The sequence below is a fragment of the Felis catus genome, chromosome D2, assembly GCF_018350175.1.
Source record: "Felis catus isolate Fca126 chromosome D2, F.catus_Fca126_mat1.0, whole genome shotgun sequence".
Taxonomy (NCBI): Eukaryota; Metazoa; Chordata; class Mammalia; order Carnivora; family Felidae; genus Felis; species Felis catus.
Genome location: NC_058378.1, coordinates 31,563,713 through 31,583,233, shown reverse-complemented (window position 1 = coordinate 31,583,233; position 19,521 = coordinate 31,563,713). Strand labels below are relative to the sequence as shown.

At 55.3% G+C, this 19,521-nt stretch overlaps 1 protein-coding gene across 3 annotated transcripts in view; it reads right to left on the bottom strand.

Moving 5' to 3' along the window:
- Positions 1–1,900: 1,900 nt before the first annotated feature.
- ADAMTS14 (ADAM metallopeptidase with thrombospondin type 1 motif 14) overlaps positions 1,901–19,521 on the bottom strand; it is a 79,739-nt gene continuing 62,118 nt past the window's right edge. For 2 of the 3 annotated variants that reach the window (XM_045040106.1, XM_023240520.2), the window contains exons 16-22: positions 14,153–14,316; positions 12,572–12,740; positions 11,956–12,088; positions 10,031–10,238; positions 5,376–5,505; positions 5,138–5,248; positions 1,901–2,701 (exon numbers count right to left, since the gene is read on the bottom strand). In XM_045040106.1, the coding sequence (XP_044896041.1) occupies positions 2,220–2,701; positions 5,138–5,248; positions 5,376–5,505; positions 10,031–10,238; positions 11,956–12,088; positions 12,572–12,740; positions 14,153–14,316 (1,397 nt within the window). In that variant the 3' untranslated portion in view covers positions 1,901–2,219. Of the gene's footprint in view, positions 2,727–5,137; positions 5,249–5,375; positions 5,506–10,030; positions 10,239–11,955; positions 12,089–12,571; positions 12,741–14,152; positions 14,317–19,521 lie in introns of all 3 variants that reach the window. The other variant, XM_045040107.1, reaches the window with a different exon arrangement.

Here is a 19,521-nt window from a genome sequence, read left to right as displayed (position 1 = left end):
CACGCACACACACGAGCAGAGGAGGGGCAGAGAGAGAGAGGGGGGAAGGGGAGAATCCCACACTGTCAGCACGGAGCCCAAATCAGGGCTTGAACTCACGAGCCGCGAGATCATAACCTGAGCCGACATCAAGAGTCGGAGGCCTAACCAACTGAGCCACCCAGGCGCCCCCACGGATGGGTGGTTTTAAGTTATTCCTGCTACGTGCCAGCCCTCCCTGCTCCCCCGGCGTCACGTCCCTTCCCCCGCCTATCCGGCCCTCTCATTCCGCCTGGACTTTTCCAGGGAAAGAGTGCTCGCCCCCCCCCCTCTAGGGAAGCCACCCCTTGCTGTCCCTATGCACACCCCAAAACTACCTCCCCGGCACTTCCACGCGGATGGTGACCTGCCCAAGGCCACAGAGCTACTCGAGGGCGGCACCCGCCCTGGCCCACGGTGCTGTTCTGGCCTCTCTTCCCTGAGCTGGTGCTCCGAGGAGCCCAAGAGCGAGTGAGGCCGAGGCAGGGAAGCTGAGGGTCGAGCTTCTGCGGCTTTGCTCCCCCATCCGTCCCCTACCCCAGGCACCTTGCCCAGCAGAGTACATGACAGGGAGGCTTCACCGTCCTTTTCCTCTAAAACAGAGACAACGAGAAAAACACAACACGCCATCTGGGGGTCCAAAACGAAACACCAAGGACAATGTTAATAAATACATAAACGTGTAAAGATCCGGATCTCAGAGGCACGGGAAGTTACACCCCTAACGCCGGCAGGCTGGGTCTCACAGGAATGATTTCAGTGTGTGCCCCAGCGGCCCAGGGAGGGGGTGGCAGCGGGTGGAGAGGACGGCTGGGGAGCCCCCTCCGGGCCTCTGTTCTCCAGGGGTTGTGGGGGTGGGGACCCACTGCTCCTAGGCCTCTAGCCTGGCTCAGAACAGCCCCCCTGCCCCCAGGAAGGCAGGCAGGCAAGCACCTCTGTCACCTGCTGAGGAGTCCGGGACACCCTCTGTGTGACTGGGAATGAGGACCCTTGGGAGAAATCCTGGCACCCCAAGGGGCTTCCTGGGAGCCAGGGGGTCTAGGGAAGTTACCTGCCTTTGGAGGTAACACGGAGGGTAGCTGAGGTCCCACTGCGCTGTGGGTCATGTCACCTCCCTCCCCCCCGCCAGGCATGGGGCAAAGGCTCACATCCTGCCCTGGGGCTTGGGCCTGGGTGGACTGTGGTCCTCAGCCTTGGGACCTGACTGCACCCCGTTACCCTAGCACCACAAACTTCTGGCCCAGCCCTGGCCAGGTGGGAGAAGACCCCTGACTCCAGCAGGTGTGGTCTTCGGCAGAGGACGATGATGGATGGGGCACAACCTGAGAACTCACATCCCTGTGTCCCAGAGAGTCACCTTCCGGGCCAGGCTCCTTTCATGCTGCAAAGTGACGACCGAAGTTGACCTTCCTGGTGCAGCCAGGGGTCTAGCACCAGTTGTGAACGCCCCGGATGATGAGAACACGCATTCCAGACTGTCCGGGGCCCCCTTCTCTGGGCTGGACCGGGTGAGGTTGGGATGCACCGGAGGTAACAGGAGGTGCCATGTGCGTGGGGCAGAGGTGGTCACCAACACTGCCTTCCGGCCAGCGAGGGCGAGGTGGGTTCTGGCCTTGGCCTTGGCCTTGGCTGGAGGAGCTGTGTGGCGCTCTTGCTATGAAGAGCTGGGCCTGAGACGAACTCGCCTCCCACCCACCCCGGCCCTGCAGCCTGAGCGTCATGACCGCACTCACCCCTCGCCCCCTTCCTCGTGGACTGCCCTGAGAGTGCTCCCCCCTCACCTTCCCTGGTCCCGCTTTGCCTCTCTGGGCAGAGGGGCCAGATAGACAGGGCCTCCACAGTGGACCCCACAAGTTCTGGCAAAGGCAGGCAGCTGGAAGGATCCGGGGTGGGGGAGGGGTGGGGTGCTAGCTGGCCCTCAGTCCTGCCAAGAGACAGACGGGGAGCCCCTGAGAGGTGCGACTGTCCCCCTGGCTGCTTGCTGAGGTATCTCCGGTTAGGGTTTCCCCTGATCTTTTTCTTCCTCACGCGCCCGCTTCACGGGCTCAAGTGTCACAGCCCCCAAACTAGAACAACAAGAAGGCAAATAATTTAGAAGGAAGTCTGTGTTTGCCGCTGCCCCCGCTGCATGTCCTCTGAGCTGGCGGTCTCTGAGGCAGCACACAGTGTAAACTTGACTGGAGGGATAGGCGAGGCGGGGCTCATGTCCCCAGGGAGGTGGCGGGAAGGCTGGTGCCTGGGTGCTTCGGGTCTTCCCCGAGCCGCCCTTTTTCCTCGGAGACTGGCACAGGTGCCCTGGTCCAGCCCCAAGGCAGTCCCCGGGGGGTGCCAGGGGAAGTGCCCCCAGCTGCTCTGGGGCCCAGTGTCTGGGGAGTAAAGCGGTGCTGGGTCACCGGGGGGCTGGTGCCCAGAGGTCTCGGGAGTTGTGTGGGCTGGCCGTGCTGATGGGCATCTGACCCTGTTGTTCCCACGGTGGGCTCCACAGCATCTGGAGGGGACTTCGGACTCCCGGGAGTAGAGAATGGTGGCGGCGAGGCCAGGCCAGGGTCCGGGCTGGTGTCGGGGCCCAGGGCCGTCTTGGAACAGGACTCACAGCACAGCCGGTGGTAGCCGGGCATGGAGCAGTAGCGATCGAGTGCTTCCGTCTGGCAGAAGATGGACCGGTCCCCCACGCAGGGCTCTGCTGCACGCATATGGCACAAGGACCACTGCCGGGAGGACGCCTCCATCTCCCACTCGGCCCCCCCAACCGCCGGCCTCCAGCTCCCGCCCTTGCTGGACCTGCTCTAAAGCTTTGCCCTGGAGGGCGCCACGGGCCTGCCTGAAGGGAGAGACTGGCCAGAGTAAGAGCCCTTATTTTATGGAAGAGGAACTGAAATCCCCTAGAGCAGTGGTTCTCAAAAAGGGTCTTCACACATGAAGCATCGGCATCGTCTGGAAGCTGGTGAGCAATGCCAATTCTCAGGCCCCATCCAGACCTACCGAGTCAGAAGTTCTGGGCGTGGGGCTTAGTTCTGCGTTTCAACAAAACCTTCAAGTGACTCCAATGCGTGGACCAATCTGAGAACCACGGGCCTACATCAGTAGTCGTCAGATGGATGGCCAGTGTGGCCTGGGCGCTGGGTGGTTCTGACCTGCAGCAAAGCTTGGAAACCCTGCTCTCAATGAAGTAGGAATCCTGGTCCCCTCCCAATCCACCCAAAGGAACTGATCCACTCGGGCTAGGGCCAGGCAAATGCCCAGGTAACCCACACTTGGGGCAAGCCGAGGCAACATCCTGCCACCCGTCAACACACATTTGGAACACTAAGCCCTCCACCGATAAATCTGGAATCAAGCAGATCTGGGTTCCAACTGAGGCTCCACCACTGAAAAAGTGTGAGCCCTTGGGCAAGTTACTGAAGCTCTCCAACCCTCAGTCTCCTCTCCTATAAAATGGGGATAATGCTAGACACTTACCAATGAACAATAACATTATGATTATAAATAACATTTATAAAGTTCCTGGCATATAGGGGTGCCCACTATATAACTTTCATTTGCTTTGGTTCAGATATCTAAAAATCGTTTTGTGTTTCTGTGATAATTCCAGGTAGGTCTCTCCAGACAATGTGAAGGCAGGAACTTTGCTTTCTGCTAATTTTCTGTGTGTGTGTGTGTGTGTGTGTGTGTGTGCTTAGGGATGGGGCAGAGGGTTGGGGGCTGGTTTAGGGCAACAGGAAAATTAGGAAAAAAAAAAAAAAGGAAAGCCAGTGGCCTCTAGATGGCGCCAGAATTCTAGGACCAGAATCAGAGCCGACCCTTTGCTCCTGGACAGAAAAGGGAAGGCTATCTGGCACTTGTGCAGCCTGGGTCTCAGAGCAGGGGCGGAGGGGCAGCCAGGCCTGAAGCCAGAAGATCCTCTGTGGACATCGAGTGAGATGATTGATGAGCTGAGCTCAGAGAGGTTTAGGGATCTGCACATGGTCACATAGCCAGTTGGTCCTCCAGCTAGAATTTACAGTCTGTGATTTTTCTGCTACTTGTCTTGTCAGACCCTGGTCCTTGAGAAGATGAAGTAGGAAAAGAGAGAGAGAAAGAATCTAGGAAGGAAGTATATGGCCTGGTATATAGCAGATGCTCAGTTAACGTTAATGGATGGATGGATAGGTAGATGGATGGATGGATACATGGATGACGGATGACGGATGATGGATAGATGGATGGATGGATGGATGGATGAATGGATGGGTAGATGGATGGATGGATGCATACATAGGTGACGGATGATGGATGATGGATGGATGAATGGATAGATGGGTGGATGGATGGATGGATGGATGGATACGTGGATGACAGATGACGGATGATGGATGGATGGATGGATGGGTAGATGGATGGATGGATGGATGGATACGTGGATGACAGATGATGGATGATGGATGGATGGATGGATGAATGGATGGGTAGATGGATGGATGGATGCATACATGGATGATGGATGATGGATGGATGGATGGATGGATGGGTGGATGGATGGAGAGATGGGTAGATGGATGGATAGATGGGAGGCTGGACTAACTGGCTCCTGATCATGAGGCAGAGAGAAAGTACTACCACCATTTTTGTTATCTGACAGCTAGGCAGGAGTGCGTGCATTATCTCATTTAATTCAACAACCCTACGAAGACAGCTCGGATCTACAATTGCTTATCCCAAAACCTTGAAACCAGATATGACTGATAATTCAGAACTTCTGAGGTTAGAAAAGTAATATTCATATCATAGAACATCTGTCATAGGGAGTGGGATATCCCCTTATAACTACAGCAATGTTTCTGTAGCAAAAGAATAATTGATCTCTTGTTGGGTCAGGCCAGGCTCTGCTGCGAAACGAGTCTGCACCGAATTTAGGGCACCACTTGCAGCTTTCAACATTTTGGAATCGCAGGTAAGGGACTGTGGACCCGTATGGGTAGCACCCCCCAGCCCACAGCTGAGGGATCTGAGGCTCCAGGAGGCTGAGGTCACACGGACAGCCTGGAAATTCGGGCTGTTCCACTGCATGGCCTGTGCTTGCGACATGGCGACCACTGGAAGGTTTGGGCTGGGGGTTGGGTCCAGACAGATACACACTTACTTGATAATATCTTGTTTATGGGATGTAGGGGCCCAGACTGTGGCACCCACTGTCCTTCTGGGGTCACAAGTTCCCGAACGTCAGCTCTCGCTGTAGAGTTCTGGAGATTGCCTGTGAGTGGGGACAAGCAGTTCTAGCACTGGGGATTTCTAGGGGGCAAGGATGCAAGCTGGGCTGAGCTTCAGGTCTAGGCCGGAGGAGCTGGGCCTGCCCCCCTCCCCCATCCTATCCAGCTCACCTCCACAGGGGGGAAGGCTGCAGACCTGGACAGTGTCCGGCTTCTCCCCCTCACACTGCCCAAGACTGTTGGCGTTGGTCCGGCACACGACCTGCCGCTGCTGGATGCCCTCCCCGCAGGTGGCGGAGCACTGTCGCGGGAAGGCCGGGGCCGGGTCAAGCCACAGTGGCCGGGGAGGGGTAGGTGGAGAGACAAGAGGAAGGGAGCAGTGAGCTCCAGAGTCTAGCCAATGCCCAGGACGGAAAGGTACGGAGGAGGGCCCCGCGTTTCTACTGACCAGAGGGATATGCAAGGACCGCTCCAAGTAGCCTCAGGAGGACAGAAACACCAGCTGTCCGTATTCCTGTGCCAGGCGAATGGCCGAACCTTCCTGTCACCTACGTGGTTAACCCTGGTTCAGGAGGGGACCTCCAGAACCCCATTCCAGCACTTTTGCCTGTGTCTACCATGTCCGGCCTGTGCCTGGGTCCTTAAATATTTTGTGGATCATTCTGGCAAACTCCCCTATTGTGATCCACCAGCCTGAGGGACCTGAAGTAGGTCCACTTGATGATATCTTAATAATGGGATGTAAGCGGGGGCGCCTGGGTGGCTCAGTCGGTTGGTCGTCCGTCTTCAGTTCAGGTCATGATCTCACGGTCAGTGAGTTCAAGCCCTGCATGGGCTGTGTGCTGACAGCTCGGAGCCCGGAGCCTGCTTCGGATTCTGTGTCTCCCTCTCTCTCTGCCCCTCCTCCCTCACACTCTGTCTCTCTCTCGCTCTCAAAAATAAATAAACATTAAATTTTTTTTTTTTTTAATAATGGGATGTAAGGACCCGGATTGTGACACTTGCTAAACTGAGAGACCTGGGTGACAGGGTCGCTATGAACCCCTTTAGCTCTGACATTCGGTGACTCTGTGCCTCAACATACCAAAACTCAGCTGACAGAGGCATGTTCACAAGTGTCTTCCGGGGCACCTGGGTGGCTCAGTCGGTTAAGCGTCTGACGCTTGATTTCGGCTCAGGTCACACATGATCTCACGGTTCATGGGTTTGAGCCCCGTGTCGGGCACTCCGCTGACAGCATGGAAACTGCTGCTTAGGATTTTCTCTCTCTCCCTTTCTCTCTGCCCCTCCCCAGCTCATGCACTCTCTCTCTCTCAAAATAAATAAGTAAACTTTAAAAAAAAAGTGTCTCCTGGGGTGCCTGGGTGGCTCAGTCAGTTAAGCATCTGACTTCGGCTCAGGTCGTGATCTCAAGGTTCATGGGTTCGAGCCCCGCGTGGGCTCTGTGCTGACAGCTCAGAGCCTGGAACCTGCTTCAGATTCTCTCTCTCTCTCTCTCTCTCTCTCTCTCTCTCTGTCTCTCTGTGCCCCCCCCCATTCACACTGTGTCTCTTAAAAAAAAATAAATAAAACATTAAAAAAAAAAAGCATCTTCTTCCCCAAAAGGGAAAGGTGTGGGCACAAAGGAGCCGGAGGCAAACAGTTTGCAGGGCCTGCTGCGCACGTCACCCCCAGGCCTCACCTCCTCTGAGGGACGGAGGCTGGTGGCGGGGGCTCCCCAAAAGCAAGGCTGCACCATGTGACCAGGCCACAGGACGGGGAAGAGGCCACAGAAATGTACTTCTCCTGCTGGGCCCGAGGGAGACACGAGCGTTAAGGGCCACACAAACCGTGGGACTGGATGGCTCCTCCCCCAAGGATGAATAATGCCAACAGCTCCTGAACGCTCTGTCGGTCTCACAGGGGCAACAGTCTTCCACCACCTGTCACCTCACTGCCAGTGTTACCTAAGGGCCCTTTGTGGGCCAGCAGTCTTCTGTTTTATATTCAAACAAATAAAGCTGTGTGTTGAGGAGAAGAAAACAAAATCTGCCTACATTGTGCGGGGATTTGGGGTATTTAAAAATACGCTTCCTTATGCAATATTCTAAGCATCCAGAAAAGTATGAGGAAGCCTGGTCACGAAAGCCTGTTCACATACCGCCAGCAGCTTGAATATATCAGCACTCTGGCAGATTTTCAAATACCGTGTTGTGCCTCTTTAAACTTTATGTGCATGGTATCTCATTGGAAGTGATCTGCCTTCATATTTCAGTTTTCTTACCTATTTCTCTGAGGTTTATCCACATTGGTAAGTATACTTCAAGCTTTTATTGTATGACCAGACCATGATTTTTTTTGACATTTTTAAAATATTTACTTATTTTTGAGAGAGAGAGACAGAGACAGAGACAGAGACAGAGAGAGTAGGGGAGGGGCAGAAAGAGAAAGAGACACAGAATCCAAAGCAGCTCCAGGCTCTGAGCTGTCAGCACAGAGCTCCATGCGGGGCTCGAACTCATGAACCGTGAGATCATGACCTGAGTCAACTCAGACACTTAACCAACTGAGCCACCCAGGCACCCAGACCATGATTTTTTTGGTCCAGTCTCCTAGAGATGGACATTTAGGGTATTTGCTGATATTCCGCTATTACAATTAAGTATTGTTGTACTTATCTTTGTGACCAGAGGTTTTAAAAATTATGGTAAAATATATATATATCATAACACTATTTTAACCATTTTTTTAACGTTTTTTTAATTTTTATTTTTGAGACAGAGACAGAGCGTGAACAGGGGAGGGGCAGAGAGAGAGGGAGACACAGAATCTGAAACAGGCTCCAGGCTCTGAGCTGTCAGCACAGAGCCTGACGCGGGGCTCGAACTCACAGACCATGAGATCATGACCTGAGCCGAAGTCGGACGCTAAACCGACTGAGCCACCCAGGCGCCTCTATTTTAACCATTTTTAAGTGCATGGTTCAGTGACATTAAGTACATTCACAATGTTGTACAACCATCACCACCTCCACGTCCAGAACTTTCTCCTTCTTCCTAAGCTGAAACCCTGTCCCCATTAAACACGGACTCCCCATGCCCTCTCCTCCAGCCCCAAGCACCCACCACCCTTCTTTCTGTCTCTATAAACCTGACCACTCTTGGTAAGTGGAATCATACAGCATTTATCATTTTGTGTCTGGCTGATTTCACTTAGCATAATGCCTTCAAGGGTCACAGCAAATGAATTTTTTTTTAAAAAAATTTTTTAGGGGCACCTGGGTGGCTCAGTCGGTTAAGCATCTGACTTCGGCCCAGGTCATGATCTCACGGTTTGTGGGTTCGAGCCCCGCATCAGGCTCTGTGCTGACAGCGCAGAGCCTGGAGCCTGTCTCAGATTCTGTGTCTCCCTCTCTCTCTGCCTCTCCTCCACTCACACTCTGTGTCCCTCTGTCTCAAAAATAAACATTAAAAAAAATTAAAAAAAATTTTTTTTAATGTTTATTTTTGAGAGAGAGAGAGAGAGAGAGAGAGAGAGAGAGAGTGTAAGCAGGGGAGGGGCAGAGAGAGAGAGGGAGACACAGAATCCAAAGCAGGTTCCAGGCTCCGAGCTGTCAGCCCAGAGCCCGACGCGGGGCTTGAACCCACAAACCTTGAGATCATGACCTGAGCCAAAGTTGGACGCTTAACCGACTGAGCCACCCAGGCACCCTTCAAATGAATTTTTTAGAGAAAACTCAAGACAAAAATTTCCCTGTGGCCACTTCGAGGGCCCAGGCAGGAACACTTGGACTGGCTATTCCACAGCCTTCTTATTATCTCCTCTTTCCTACCCTGGCCTCCCAGCAGTGAACTTTCTACAGAGCTGCTAGGTGACCTTTAAACCTGGAATCAGGGCTTGGAGCATCTGCATTAAAACCCTTCAACAGCTTCTCACTGCTCGTAGAATACATTCTTTTTCAAGTTTGTCTTTATTTATTTCGAGAGAGCACAAGCAGAGGAGGGGCAGAGAGAGACAGACAGAATCCTGAGCAGGCTCCCTGCTGTCAGCACAGAGCGACGCAGGGCTCAAATTCACTGTGAGATCATGACCTGAGCCGAAATCAAGACTCAGATGCTTAACTGACTGAGCCACCTAGAAGCCCCACTTGGAATACATTCTAACTTTTCACAAAGCTCTGCAGGACTGATCCCTGCCTGCCTGTCATCCTGTCCCTTCCATTTAGCTCCAGTCCCACTCTCCTTTGGTTTCTGGAACACGGCAAGGGTCTTCCTGTGGCTCAGCCTTCAAGTCTCAACACAAACGTCACCTCCTCAGGGAGGTCCTCCCAGATACATTACCCCCATTTACTTCCGCACAGCTCCAACTGCCATCTGTAAATGCTTCTGTTACTGGTTTAGGTCTCTCTCATTGGACTGTAAGTTACATGAGGACAAGTCGGTGATGGATTCCAGGCATTCCTAGCACAGCGTGCCTGGCACGTAGTTGGCATTTGGTAAATGTTTCTTGAATGCAAGAAAGTGCTTCAGTTTGCTCACCTGTATCACGGGGGTCTTAACCCATGCCTCCTAGTTCTGACCCAGTTCTAGGTCAGAGCACATAGTGAATGAATATAAAGGCCTAGCCCAGGCCCATGGCCCGGCACACATAGGAGCTCTTGGACTCAGTTTTGAGAAAATTCAGATCAGATCAGATCAGAGGTGGGGAGGGAAATTCAGGCAGAGACTCTCTGCCAGCAGGGAGCACCACATCTCTTAGTAGCTCCCTACCCCGACCCACCTTTTCCCGGACTCCCCAGAGAAGGTGGCCACTGACTCAGCCCCTCCCACCCTCTGAGAACAACTCACCTGGGACCAGGCTCCCGTGCGCCACTGGGCTGGGCAGGGCACGCGGAGGCAGGGCCGCCGGGCCTCGGGCCGATCCCCAGGGCAGGCCTTGGCCGGCATGGCCTTGTGGGTCCCGTTGGAGAGGGGCAGCAGGCACTGAACCCCCCGGGTCTGCACCCCCAGCTTCCCACAGCTCCGGCTGCAGGCACCCCACTCTTCCATCACCCACCTAGAGACAGACAAAGCAAAAGGTGAAGGAGAGGCGGGACTATGGGGACGCTTCCTCCCAGGGTCTCTCCCACCCCCTGAATCGCTGCGGGCAGGAGCTGGCAAGTGGGTCTGAGCTTCAGAATGCTGGGAGCCAAGACAACCGTCCACGGGCTCTGCAACTGCCATAGGGGGGGTCACTTATGATCTCCTCTGCTTCCTCATCTGAAAAATGCACGGGTATGATGCACCTTTACAACTGGCACCCTGCATGTCTGCAGGCAAGTTACGAACATCAGAATTCTTTTCAGCACTTTGTAAATATCGGAGTGTGGGCAGGTACTGTCCTAGGTGCTGAGATACAGCACGAGATTCATGGCTGGTAGAGTTGAACCCCCCGCCCCTGGGGCTCTTGGGACAATTAAAGGACGTGTATACTTAAAAGCACTTGGCAGAGTGCATGCATGCAGTAGGCATGTAATAAAGACAGGCACTGTTACTATCGCCGTCAGCACCTGCAGAGTTTTGGTGCCGATCAGCTAAGCTGGTGCTCTCCCACCGTCTTTTGGCCACGGAGCAGCTTCCAAGAGCACCGTAAGCAGATACCACTGGATGAATTAGACAAAGACGAAAATGGCTCTGGTGGCGTGGCGGGAGGGGCGGCCACAACCCACTCCCCTCTCAGGTTCCTGAGACATCTTGTAGCGAATGAGGGCTCTTTCGGCCAACCCCTTCCTTTAAAAGACAAAAAAAGGCCCCAAACTTCCTTTGGCATTTTACGGATGAGAAGCTGGGGGCGGGGGGGGCGGGCGGTGACGTGCCCAGGACCACAGCCGAGTCAGCGCCGCGTGCTCTGTGGCCACAGACGTTGGTGGAGACAGTGGCCGGCATGCCGTGTGAAGGGGGAGCGTGGAGCACTGAGGGGCAGGGGATCCCGCCTGGGCCAGGCACGGAGAGGCCACGGTGGACTCTGCACTGATCCCCAGCTCCTGTCCTGGCCCTGAGGTCCCCCCAGCCTCAGGGAGCAGAGCTGCCGTGAATCAGCCAGGCCGAGTTAGACGGCTGGGACCCCAGAAGATTCCTGGGGAGGCAGGAAAGTGGACTGGGCGCTCTTCCTGGGGCCGGGGAGGCGCTGGGGCCATCTCTGTGATGGGCTCAAGGCCACACCTCGACTTCCCGAAAAGTCATAGCTCTTCTCCTCCACGAAGCCCCCTCCAAATAAGCCCAAGAACATGATCTTGTGCCCAAATGAGCCTGTCTCCTCAGGTCAGGGAACCCACTCAGGGGCTAGACTATGGGTGGGGGCCACCAGACAGCATCCTGGCCTATGCCCCGGCATCTAGAAGCACTGAGATCGACTTCACCTCAACGTCCCCTCGGATCATCGAGGGAAAGCTGTGTCCCCAAAGTGGGCCTCTGTTTCCCCATCTGTAAAAGAATGCTGGAAGGGGCAGAACAAAGGAAGCATTGTCCTTCTTCTGGGAGCGGAAGTTAATCCGCAAACCCCACAGGGGGACAGACGGGGGCGGATGCGGCCAGACCGGCAAGGAGGACAGCACTGGCCACGGACGGAGTCCGGTGTGTGGGCTGCTCTGCTCAGGGAGTCCCGGGTGCAGGGGCCGTGACCCTGGACACTCAGGGCCAGAGGAAGCAGCCCCTCCTCCCCAGCCCAGGGCTACGAGAGAGTCAGTGACGCCCATGGGAAGGGGTCAGGCTCCTGGCCGTCCCCGGACACTCACGCAGGCTGGGCACATGGGTGCTGGTTGCAGCGCCGGCGGATGGGCTTGGGCCTCTTCCTGTGGTCACACAGGTGCCGCTGGACCATGTGGTGGTCTCGCCGGCGCCGGCAGCCGTATTTGGTGAACTGGATCCCTGGGGGGAGGACAGGCTGACTTGGGCCAGGTCCCGCCAGGCCCCCGCCGCTCCGCTGGGTCTCAGGGACGGCACGCTCTGGAGGGCCCGTGCCTCCCCCGTGCCTTTGCACCCCTCTTGCCCAAGTCTCCTTCTGAAGAAGCCTTCTTTGGCCAGCCCATCTCATGTGTCCCTGATGTCGTGCCAGCGGTGCAGGGGCTGGGGTGGGGGAGGCGCCTGGCTCTGCACGGCTGCCTCCCCGCATAGCGGGGGAGCCCTTACAGGGTGCAGGCCTTGCCCCGGTGCTGCTCCCCCACTCCCAGCCCCAGCCCCAAGGCTCTGGCCAGGCAGGTGCCACACCCGAGAGATCTTTAAGGGGAAACGGAGGCACGAGCTATGGACATATCAGGTGGAGATAGTGTTGGCCCCCAGCCACTCCTACTCCTCCCCTGCAAAGCCCTGGGCTGCCCCATGAGGCAGCCAGATGGGTGGGCAGGCCCATACCTCCTCCGCAGGCCTTGGTGCAGGGGGCCCAGCTCTTGAGCGCCCACTCGTAGGTGTCCGTCTCCTCCAGGAGCACGTTGTTGCTCCCAATAAGGGGCAGCAAGTCTTCATGGATGATGTACTTGTAGGCCAGGCTGCTGCGGGGGCCACCCTCAGCTGGGGGGAGCACCTGAGGGGAGACAGCAGGTGGCACAGGACTGGAGAGCAGAGAAGCAGGGCCAGCATGGGGGGGGACAGGGAAGAGGGGGCCAAAGGAAAGGATGTGGGGTCAGCACCGAGCACGGCCTGGGAGACCATTCAGACCAGCAGCCACGCAGCAAACTCAGGCTAAGCAGCAGGAACAGCCTGCGTGCTCACCTGGGATCATTTTCCTCCCAGACATAAGTCCTCACGAGGACAGGGACCGTGTCTGCTGGTCTGTCTTGCTTACCAGGGCATCTGCGCTACCTGACTCTGGTATGGCCAGGTCTATAGGACTCTGATCAGATATAAGATGGTCTGTAAGCCTCTGATCAGATATGTGGTTGCAAATACCTTCTCCCATTCTGCTCAGCTTGTCTTCTCACTGTCTTCACGATGTCTTTCCAATGTACGAAGGCCCTCAATTTCCATGAAGACCAGTTTACCTATTTTTCTTTTGTTGCTCATGCTTCTGGTATCATAAGATGCAAGGTCAGGAGATTCCGCCCTCTATTTTCTCTAAGAGTTCTATGGTTTTAGCTCTCTTACTTGGACATTTGATCTGGTTTGAGCTTGTTGTATACGGAGTGAGGTAGGGGTTCAACTTCATCCTTTTACATGTGGCTATCCAGTTGTCCCAGCACCATTAGGTGAAGAGATTATTCTTTGCCCACTGAATGGGTCTTGGTACCCTCAATCATTGGCATAGGTGTATGGGTGGCCAGTACGTATAAGGTGAATAGAAAATACATGCAGAGTGAAATAATACACTGACACCAATAGGCTTCAGACCCTGCCCTCTAGGACCTCCCCGACTGGTGACGGTCGCACCAGGAGAGAAGCCTGTCCAAGCTCTCCCTGGCATGAATCAGCCAGTGTCAGGGCGCCACAGACAAAGCCCCTCCTGGTCTGAGCTCCTGCATTAATAATCCCTGCTCCATAAGCCCCAGTCTATGGCCTAGGAAGAGGGGGTGTGGGAAGAGGTGGACCCCAGCAAGGTCAGTGACCGCATCCCCCTCTCCGGAGGCTGGCAGCGTGAGCCGGCACCCCCCAGTCACTTGCGGGCAATGCCACAATGCAAGCGGACATTGGATGACGCCAGGGCAACAGGGGGAACCAACGCAGGTGCCTCCTCTCATTCCCAGGCCCTGTTTCTGACGCTGCGTGACAGAGAACAGACTCCCTCTCCTAGCAAGACAACCGTTTCTTTCTCCCTCCTCACGTGCGTCCTGCCAGCCTTTGCGCACAGAGGGCATCTAGGCCTTGGCCTTGGCCAGGCTGCTAAAGACACTGCAACACTGCTTCCGACGGGGCTGCGCTGGCTCAACAGTGAAGACTGGGGAGACCGGGCTGGGGCAGCAAGGGGGTGGGCAGGGGCCACCGTACAGGGTGGGGGCTCACCAGGACGGCGATGGCTTCGGGCAGGGGCCCACTGGTCTTGAGGCTTTCCTTGGCGTCCTCCACCACATACTCCCACTCCAGGCCCATTGCAGTAAAGGTCTGGCTCATTGCTTCCTTGCCCTTGGGGTTGAGGATGAAGCTGCCTGTGACCTGGTTCTTCACCGCTGGCCATGGGGAGAGGGTCACACAGATTTCTATTCCCCACAGGAACACTAGCCAGACCTCCTCTGGGGCTTCGAGACCCTCCTAGTGGATCCCCTGGGGCGCCCTATGACCTGTCACCCCTTTCCACCAGAACCTGCCTCAGTCAGATGAGTCACTGCACCGGCTGCACGCAGCACCCCTGCCTCTAGACCCTGGCACACCCATTCCTCCCACCGTCTTCCCTTCTTCCTGTCTGACCAATCTTCACCCCTGTGGAAGGCTCAGCACAATGTTCCCCTCCTCCAGGAAGGCTTCTTTTCTTTAAAAAAAAAAAAAAAGTAAGTTTTCCTTTTATGTATGTATTTTTTTTATTTTTAAGAGAGAAAGGGAGAAAGCGGGGTAGGGGCAGAGAGAAAGGGAGACAGAGAATCCCAAGCAGGCTCCATGCTGTCAGCACAGAGCCCGATGCGGGGCTCGAACCCACGAGAGATCACGAGCTGAGCCGAAGCCAAGAGTCAGACACTGAATCAACTAAGCCACCCGGGCGCCCCCAGGAAGCCTTCTTTGATTGCCCAGTCCTCGGGGACTTGCCCTCCCTTCTACAGCAGAGCACGAGGCTAAAAACACAGGCCCTGGCACCAGATTGATCTGGGGAAGTTACTTAGCCACCCTGTGCTGCCTCAGTTTCGCCATCTGTAAAATGGGAATGCTAATCATCCGTAGCTCATAGGGCTGCGGCCGCATGAGGATAATCGCAGTACCCCCCTCCCACCTATCCACTACGGGGTCCTTGGGACAATTAAAGGAGTCCATAGATGTAAAGAACTAGGCAGAGTGCGTGGCAAGCAGCTGGCATTCAGTAAATGGGAGGCACTATGACTGCCATCAGAACAGGGCCCGAGTGTTAGCACCGGTGCCTGTCTCCCCCACAGCCTGTCAGTGTATCTCCTCCGTCTTGGTGTCCTTGGGGCCTGGCACAGAGCGAGTCTTAGAAACACCTGTAAATGTCCACCCCTTAAAGTCCCGCTGAGTGAGTAACCCGTAACCTGTTATCGAAAGGTGTCGGGTGGCAGCTGGGTGGGAGGTGTGCAGGTGCAGACGGCCTGGCAGAGGCCCCTGCGTCACAGCCTTGGCCGCCCTGGAGCAGGCTGGTGAAGGGCTGCAGTCTCGGACCCGAGCCCCTCAGCCCAGGCGGGGGAGCAAAGGCTCTGGAGCCCTGGGGTGTCCCCACCTGGTGCCGACAAAAACCATCCAGGGTAATGACGAGACCATAAGAGCCAACGATTCAGAGCACTCGCCCTGCACTGGTCACTCTGGTGCCCGCCTCGGCGGAATCCTCACACACATCCCAAGGTTGGTGCTATCATTGCCCCAGATGGGGACCTAGAGACCCGCGAGGGGCAAAGGTGTCTCCCGGACACACAGGGCGCTGGTGGCCCAGCCATCTGGAGGACCGGCCTCCCTGCTGAGCGAGAGGAGAGATGCCCCTCATCTCTCGACGCCTGATCCCTCTCTGCCCCCAGAATCGCCAGACCTGGAGCCAGAGCCGGGCCCGGCCTCAAGTCTCCCCACGGCTCTGTCTGCTACCCTCTCAGCAGCCACCGTCCCCAGCCCTGGCTGTACACCCTCCGGTGGGCTGCATGAACCTCTGAGTCCCGGCCCCACCGCTGACCCCACTCTGGACCCTGAGCATACCCCAGCCTCGTTTCACTGTGCTTCCCTTAATCATGCTTCACAGAGTCTGCATTGTTTACAAACGGAAGATCTGCAGCAGCCCTGCGCCGAGCGAGTCTATTGGTGCCTTTTTTCTGACAGCATTTGCTCACTTTGGGTCTCTGGGTCACAGTTTGGCAATTCTCGCAGTATTTCCAACTTTGTCGCGATTATTAAATTTGTCACGGTGCCCTGTGACCAGTGATCTTGGATGTCACTATTGCAAATGTTCGGGGACACCATGAACCCCACTTATTTAAGACAGCACACTTGGGGCGCCTGGGTGGCTCAGTCGGTTGAGCGACCGACTTCAGCTCAGGTCGTGATCTCACAGTCTGTGAGTTCGAGGCCCGCGTCGGGCTCTGTGCTGACAGCTCGGAGCCTGGAGCCTGCTTCAGATTCCGTATCTCCCTCTGTTTCTGCCCCTTCCCTGCTCATGCTCTGTCTCTCTCTGTCTCAAAAATAAATAAAAACATTTTTTAAAAAATTAAAAAAAAAAAAGGACAGTAAACGTAACGGATACATGTGTGTGTTCGGATTGCTCCCCTATCGACCATCTCTGTCCCTCTCCTCGGGCCTCTCTGTTCCCGCAGACACAACACTATTGAAATCAAGTCAGTTAATGACCCTGCAATGGCCTTTAAGCGTCCAAGGGAAAGGAAGAGTCACATGTTTCTCACTTTAAATCTAAAGCTAGAAATGATTAAGCTTAGTGCAGAAGGCATGTCAAAAGCCAAGATGGGCGAAAAGCCAGGCCTCTTGTGCCAAACGGTCAGCCAAGTTGGGAAGGCAAAGGAAAAGTTCTTGAAGGAAATTGAAAGTGCTACTCCAGGGGGGCCTGGGGCGGGGTGGGGGTGGGGCGGCGCTCAGTCGGTTAAACAGCCAACTTCGGCTCAGGTCATGATCTCGCAGTTTGTGGGTTCGAGCCCCGTGTCAGGCTCTGTGCTGACAGCTCAGAGCCTGGAGCCTGCTTCGGATTCTGTGTCTCCCTCTCTCTCTGCCCCTCCCCCATTCGCGCTCTGTCTCTCTTTCTCTAAAAAATAGATAAACATTGAAAAAAATTAAAAAAAAAAAAAAAAGATCAAACCAGCCACAACATTCCCTTAAGCCAAAGCCTAACGTGGAGCAAGGCCCTAACTCCCTTCAGTTCTATGGAGGCTGAGAGAGGAAGAGGAAGAGAGAGAGGAAGCTGCAGACAAAAGTTCGAAGATAGCAGAGGTTGAGAAAAGAAGCCATAAAAGCACAAGGTGAAGGAAGCAGCAAGTGCTGATGTCGAAACTGCAGCAAGTTTTCCAGAAGATCCAGCTAAGATAATTCACGAAGGTCACTACAGACAACAGATTTTCAATATAGATGAGACAGCCTTCTGTTGGAAGGAGATACCATCTAGAACTTTCTTTTTTAAAATTTTTTTTTCAACGTTTATTTGTTTTTGGGACAGAGAGAGACAGAGCATGAACGGGGGAGGGGCAGAGAGAGAGGGAGACACAGAATCGGAAACAGGCTCCAGGCTCCGAGCCATCAGCCCAGAGCCTGACGCGGGGCTCGAACCCACGGACCGCGAGATCGTGACCTGGCTGAAGTCGGACGCTCAACCGACTGCGCCACCCAGGCGCCCCGCCATCTAGAACTCTCACGGCTAGGGAGGAGTGTCCGTGGACTGTCCCGAGGCCTACATAAGGTAATGGATGACAAGTGCCAGCTCGAGGCCTGGCACATGGTAGATATTCACAGCATGGTTCTCTTCCCTTGACTTCCTTTCAAAGAATCAAAGCCCCCAAATTCCAGGAGAGTCTAACGAGCTTGGACGGGGCCTTGGCTTTCACTGCCAAGACGGCCACCTGTCCTGGATGTCTCCAGAGAGCACGCACATACCCTGTCAGGCACGTGCACAGACACACGCTCACTCTCAACACGTGCAGCTTGCCCATTTCCACGGCGGGCTTGCCGCATACCTCACAACTGTGCAATCACACAGTGCGTGCCAATGTCAGGTTTCCATCCCACTTCCCTCCCCGCCCAGCTCCTGGGAGTTCTAACCCTCCAGGGAACTCACGGGCGAGCGTGCCCACACTGAACCTGCCCCGGGTTCTAGAAGCCTCTGCCCCGACCCCCATGGAAGCCCGGCTGCAGCCTCCACGGAGCACTCCTCGCTGCCAGCAGACAGAGGAGCTAGACGTCCGCAGACAGGGGTGGGGGCTGGGAGGAGTGGGAGGGCTGGCTGGGGAGGCCCCAGGGGCTGCTGGTATTATGGAATCGTCTGAATCATCCGTAGGGGTGTAGCAGGAGGAGCGTCTGCAAGCTCCTCCCTCTTCTGGAGTCAGCGGCCCTTCTCTCCTTGCCCCCTCCCCTCCCCTCCCCTGGCCCCTGTTCTGGCACAATCCCCTGGAGCCAGACAGGCAAGTGGGCAGGGAGCTGGCCAAGCCAAGCCCTCCTGACTCATACCCATGCAGAGTGGGGCTGTGGGCAAGGGCCCGGGGCTGGGAGACAGGAGAGCCTGGCGCAGATTGGCTCAGCACGTGGGGGAATCAGGGTACACAGAGGGCCCACAATCCACTGTGGACCTCAGTTTCCCCCTGTGCTTCTTGTCTATTTGCACTACACCCTCTCAGGCGCCTTCTGGAGCAGGTTAGGGCGTATTCTGCAGGGGGTGCAAGTTCCCTGGGAGGCTTTCACACGTTTTTCTGTCATGGTGATGGTAATCTAAAAATACGAATATCGGCATTTTTGGAATACATGAGCCTGCCCAGAGATGTTACGTTTTGCATTCACGTTCATGAAGAGGTGGTGACACGCGGTACGGCCTGGCGAGCACAGTCGACTCGAGGGGCCTCTGGGACATGCTAAGTAAGGTCCGGCGACACCATGGCACCCATGCCCTCTGTAAGGGGTCTGAACAGACAAGTGCGGGAGGATGCAGCCACTCCCCAGTGTCAGGGAAGCATCCTTCTGTCTGCCTGCCCCCAGGACCCTGCTCCAAACCATGCTTACGTGTTTTCAATGGAGATGTAATTCATGTAGCACGCACTCAGCCTTTGAAAGTGTGCAATTCACTGACTATCGGACCACTGCCCGATTCCAAGACCCTTCATCACGCCCATTTGCAGATGCCCCCATCCCCCTCCCACCGGCCCCTGACCACCACTAAGCTACTCTCTTGTGTCCACGGATTTGCTTGCCCTGGACATGTTCATTTCTTAACCACCGACTTGGTTTCAGCACAAACAGAACAAAGCAAACAAGTAAGCACAAAAATCTCTCCCCTTACGTTAATGTTCTCAATTTGAATTCTGTTGATTTCTTTTGGGGCCAGAATTTTTCATCTCTCTTGGCTTTAGAGTTGTGTAACTCTCGTAAGTAGTGCCTCAGTGACTGTGTTTATGTGTCATCAGATAAGAAGGATTTAAGGGTCCGTGCGTCAGACTGGCTGCAAATTCCTCCTCTTCCTATGCGCAGGCCTCTTTGCACTGGGACTCTACCGCACTTCCCACCAAGAGATCGTCTGTTTCTAC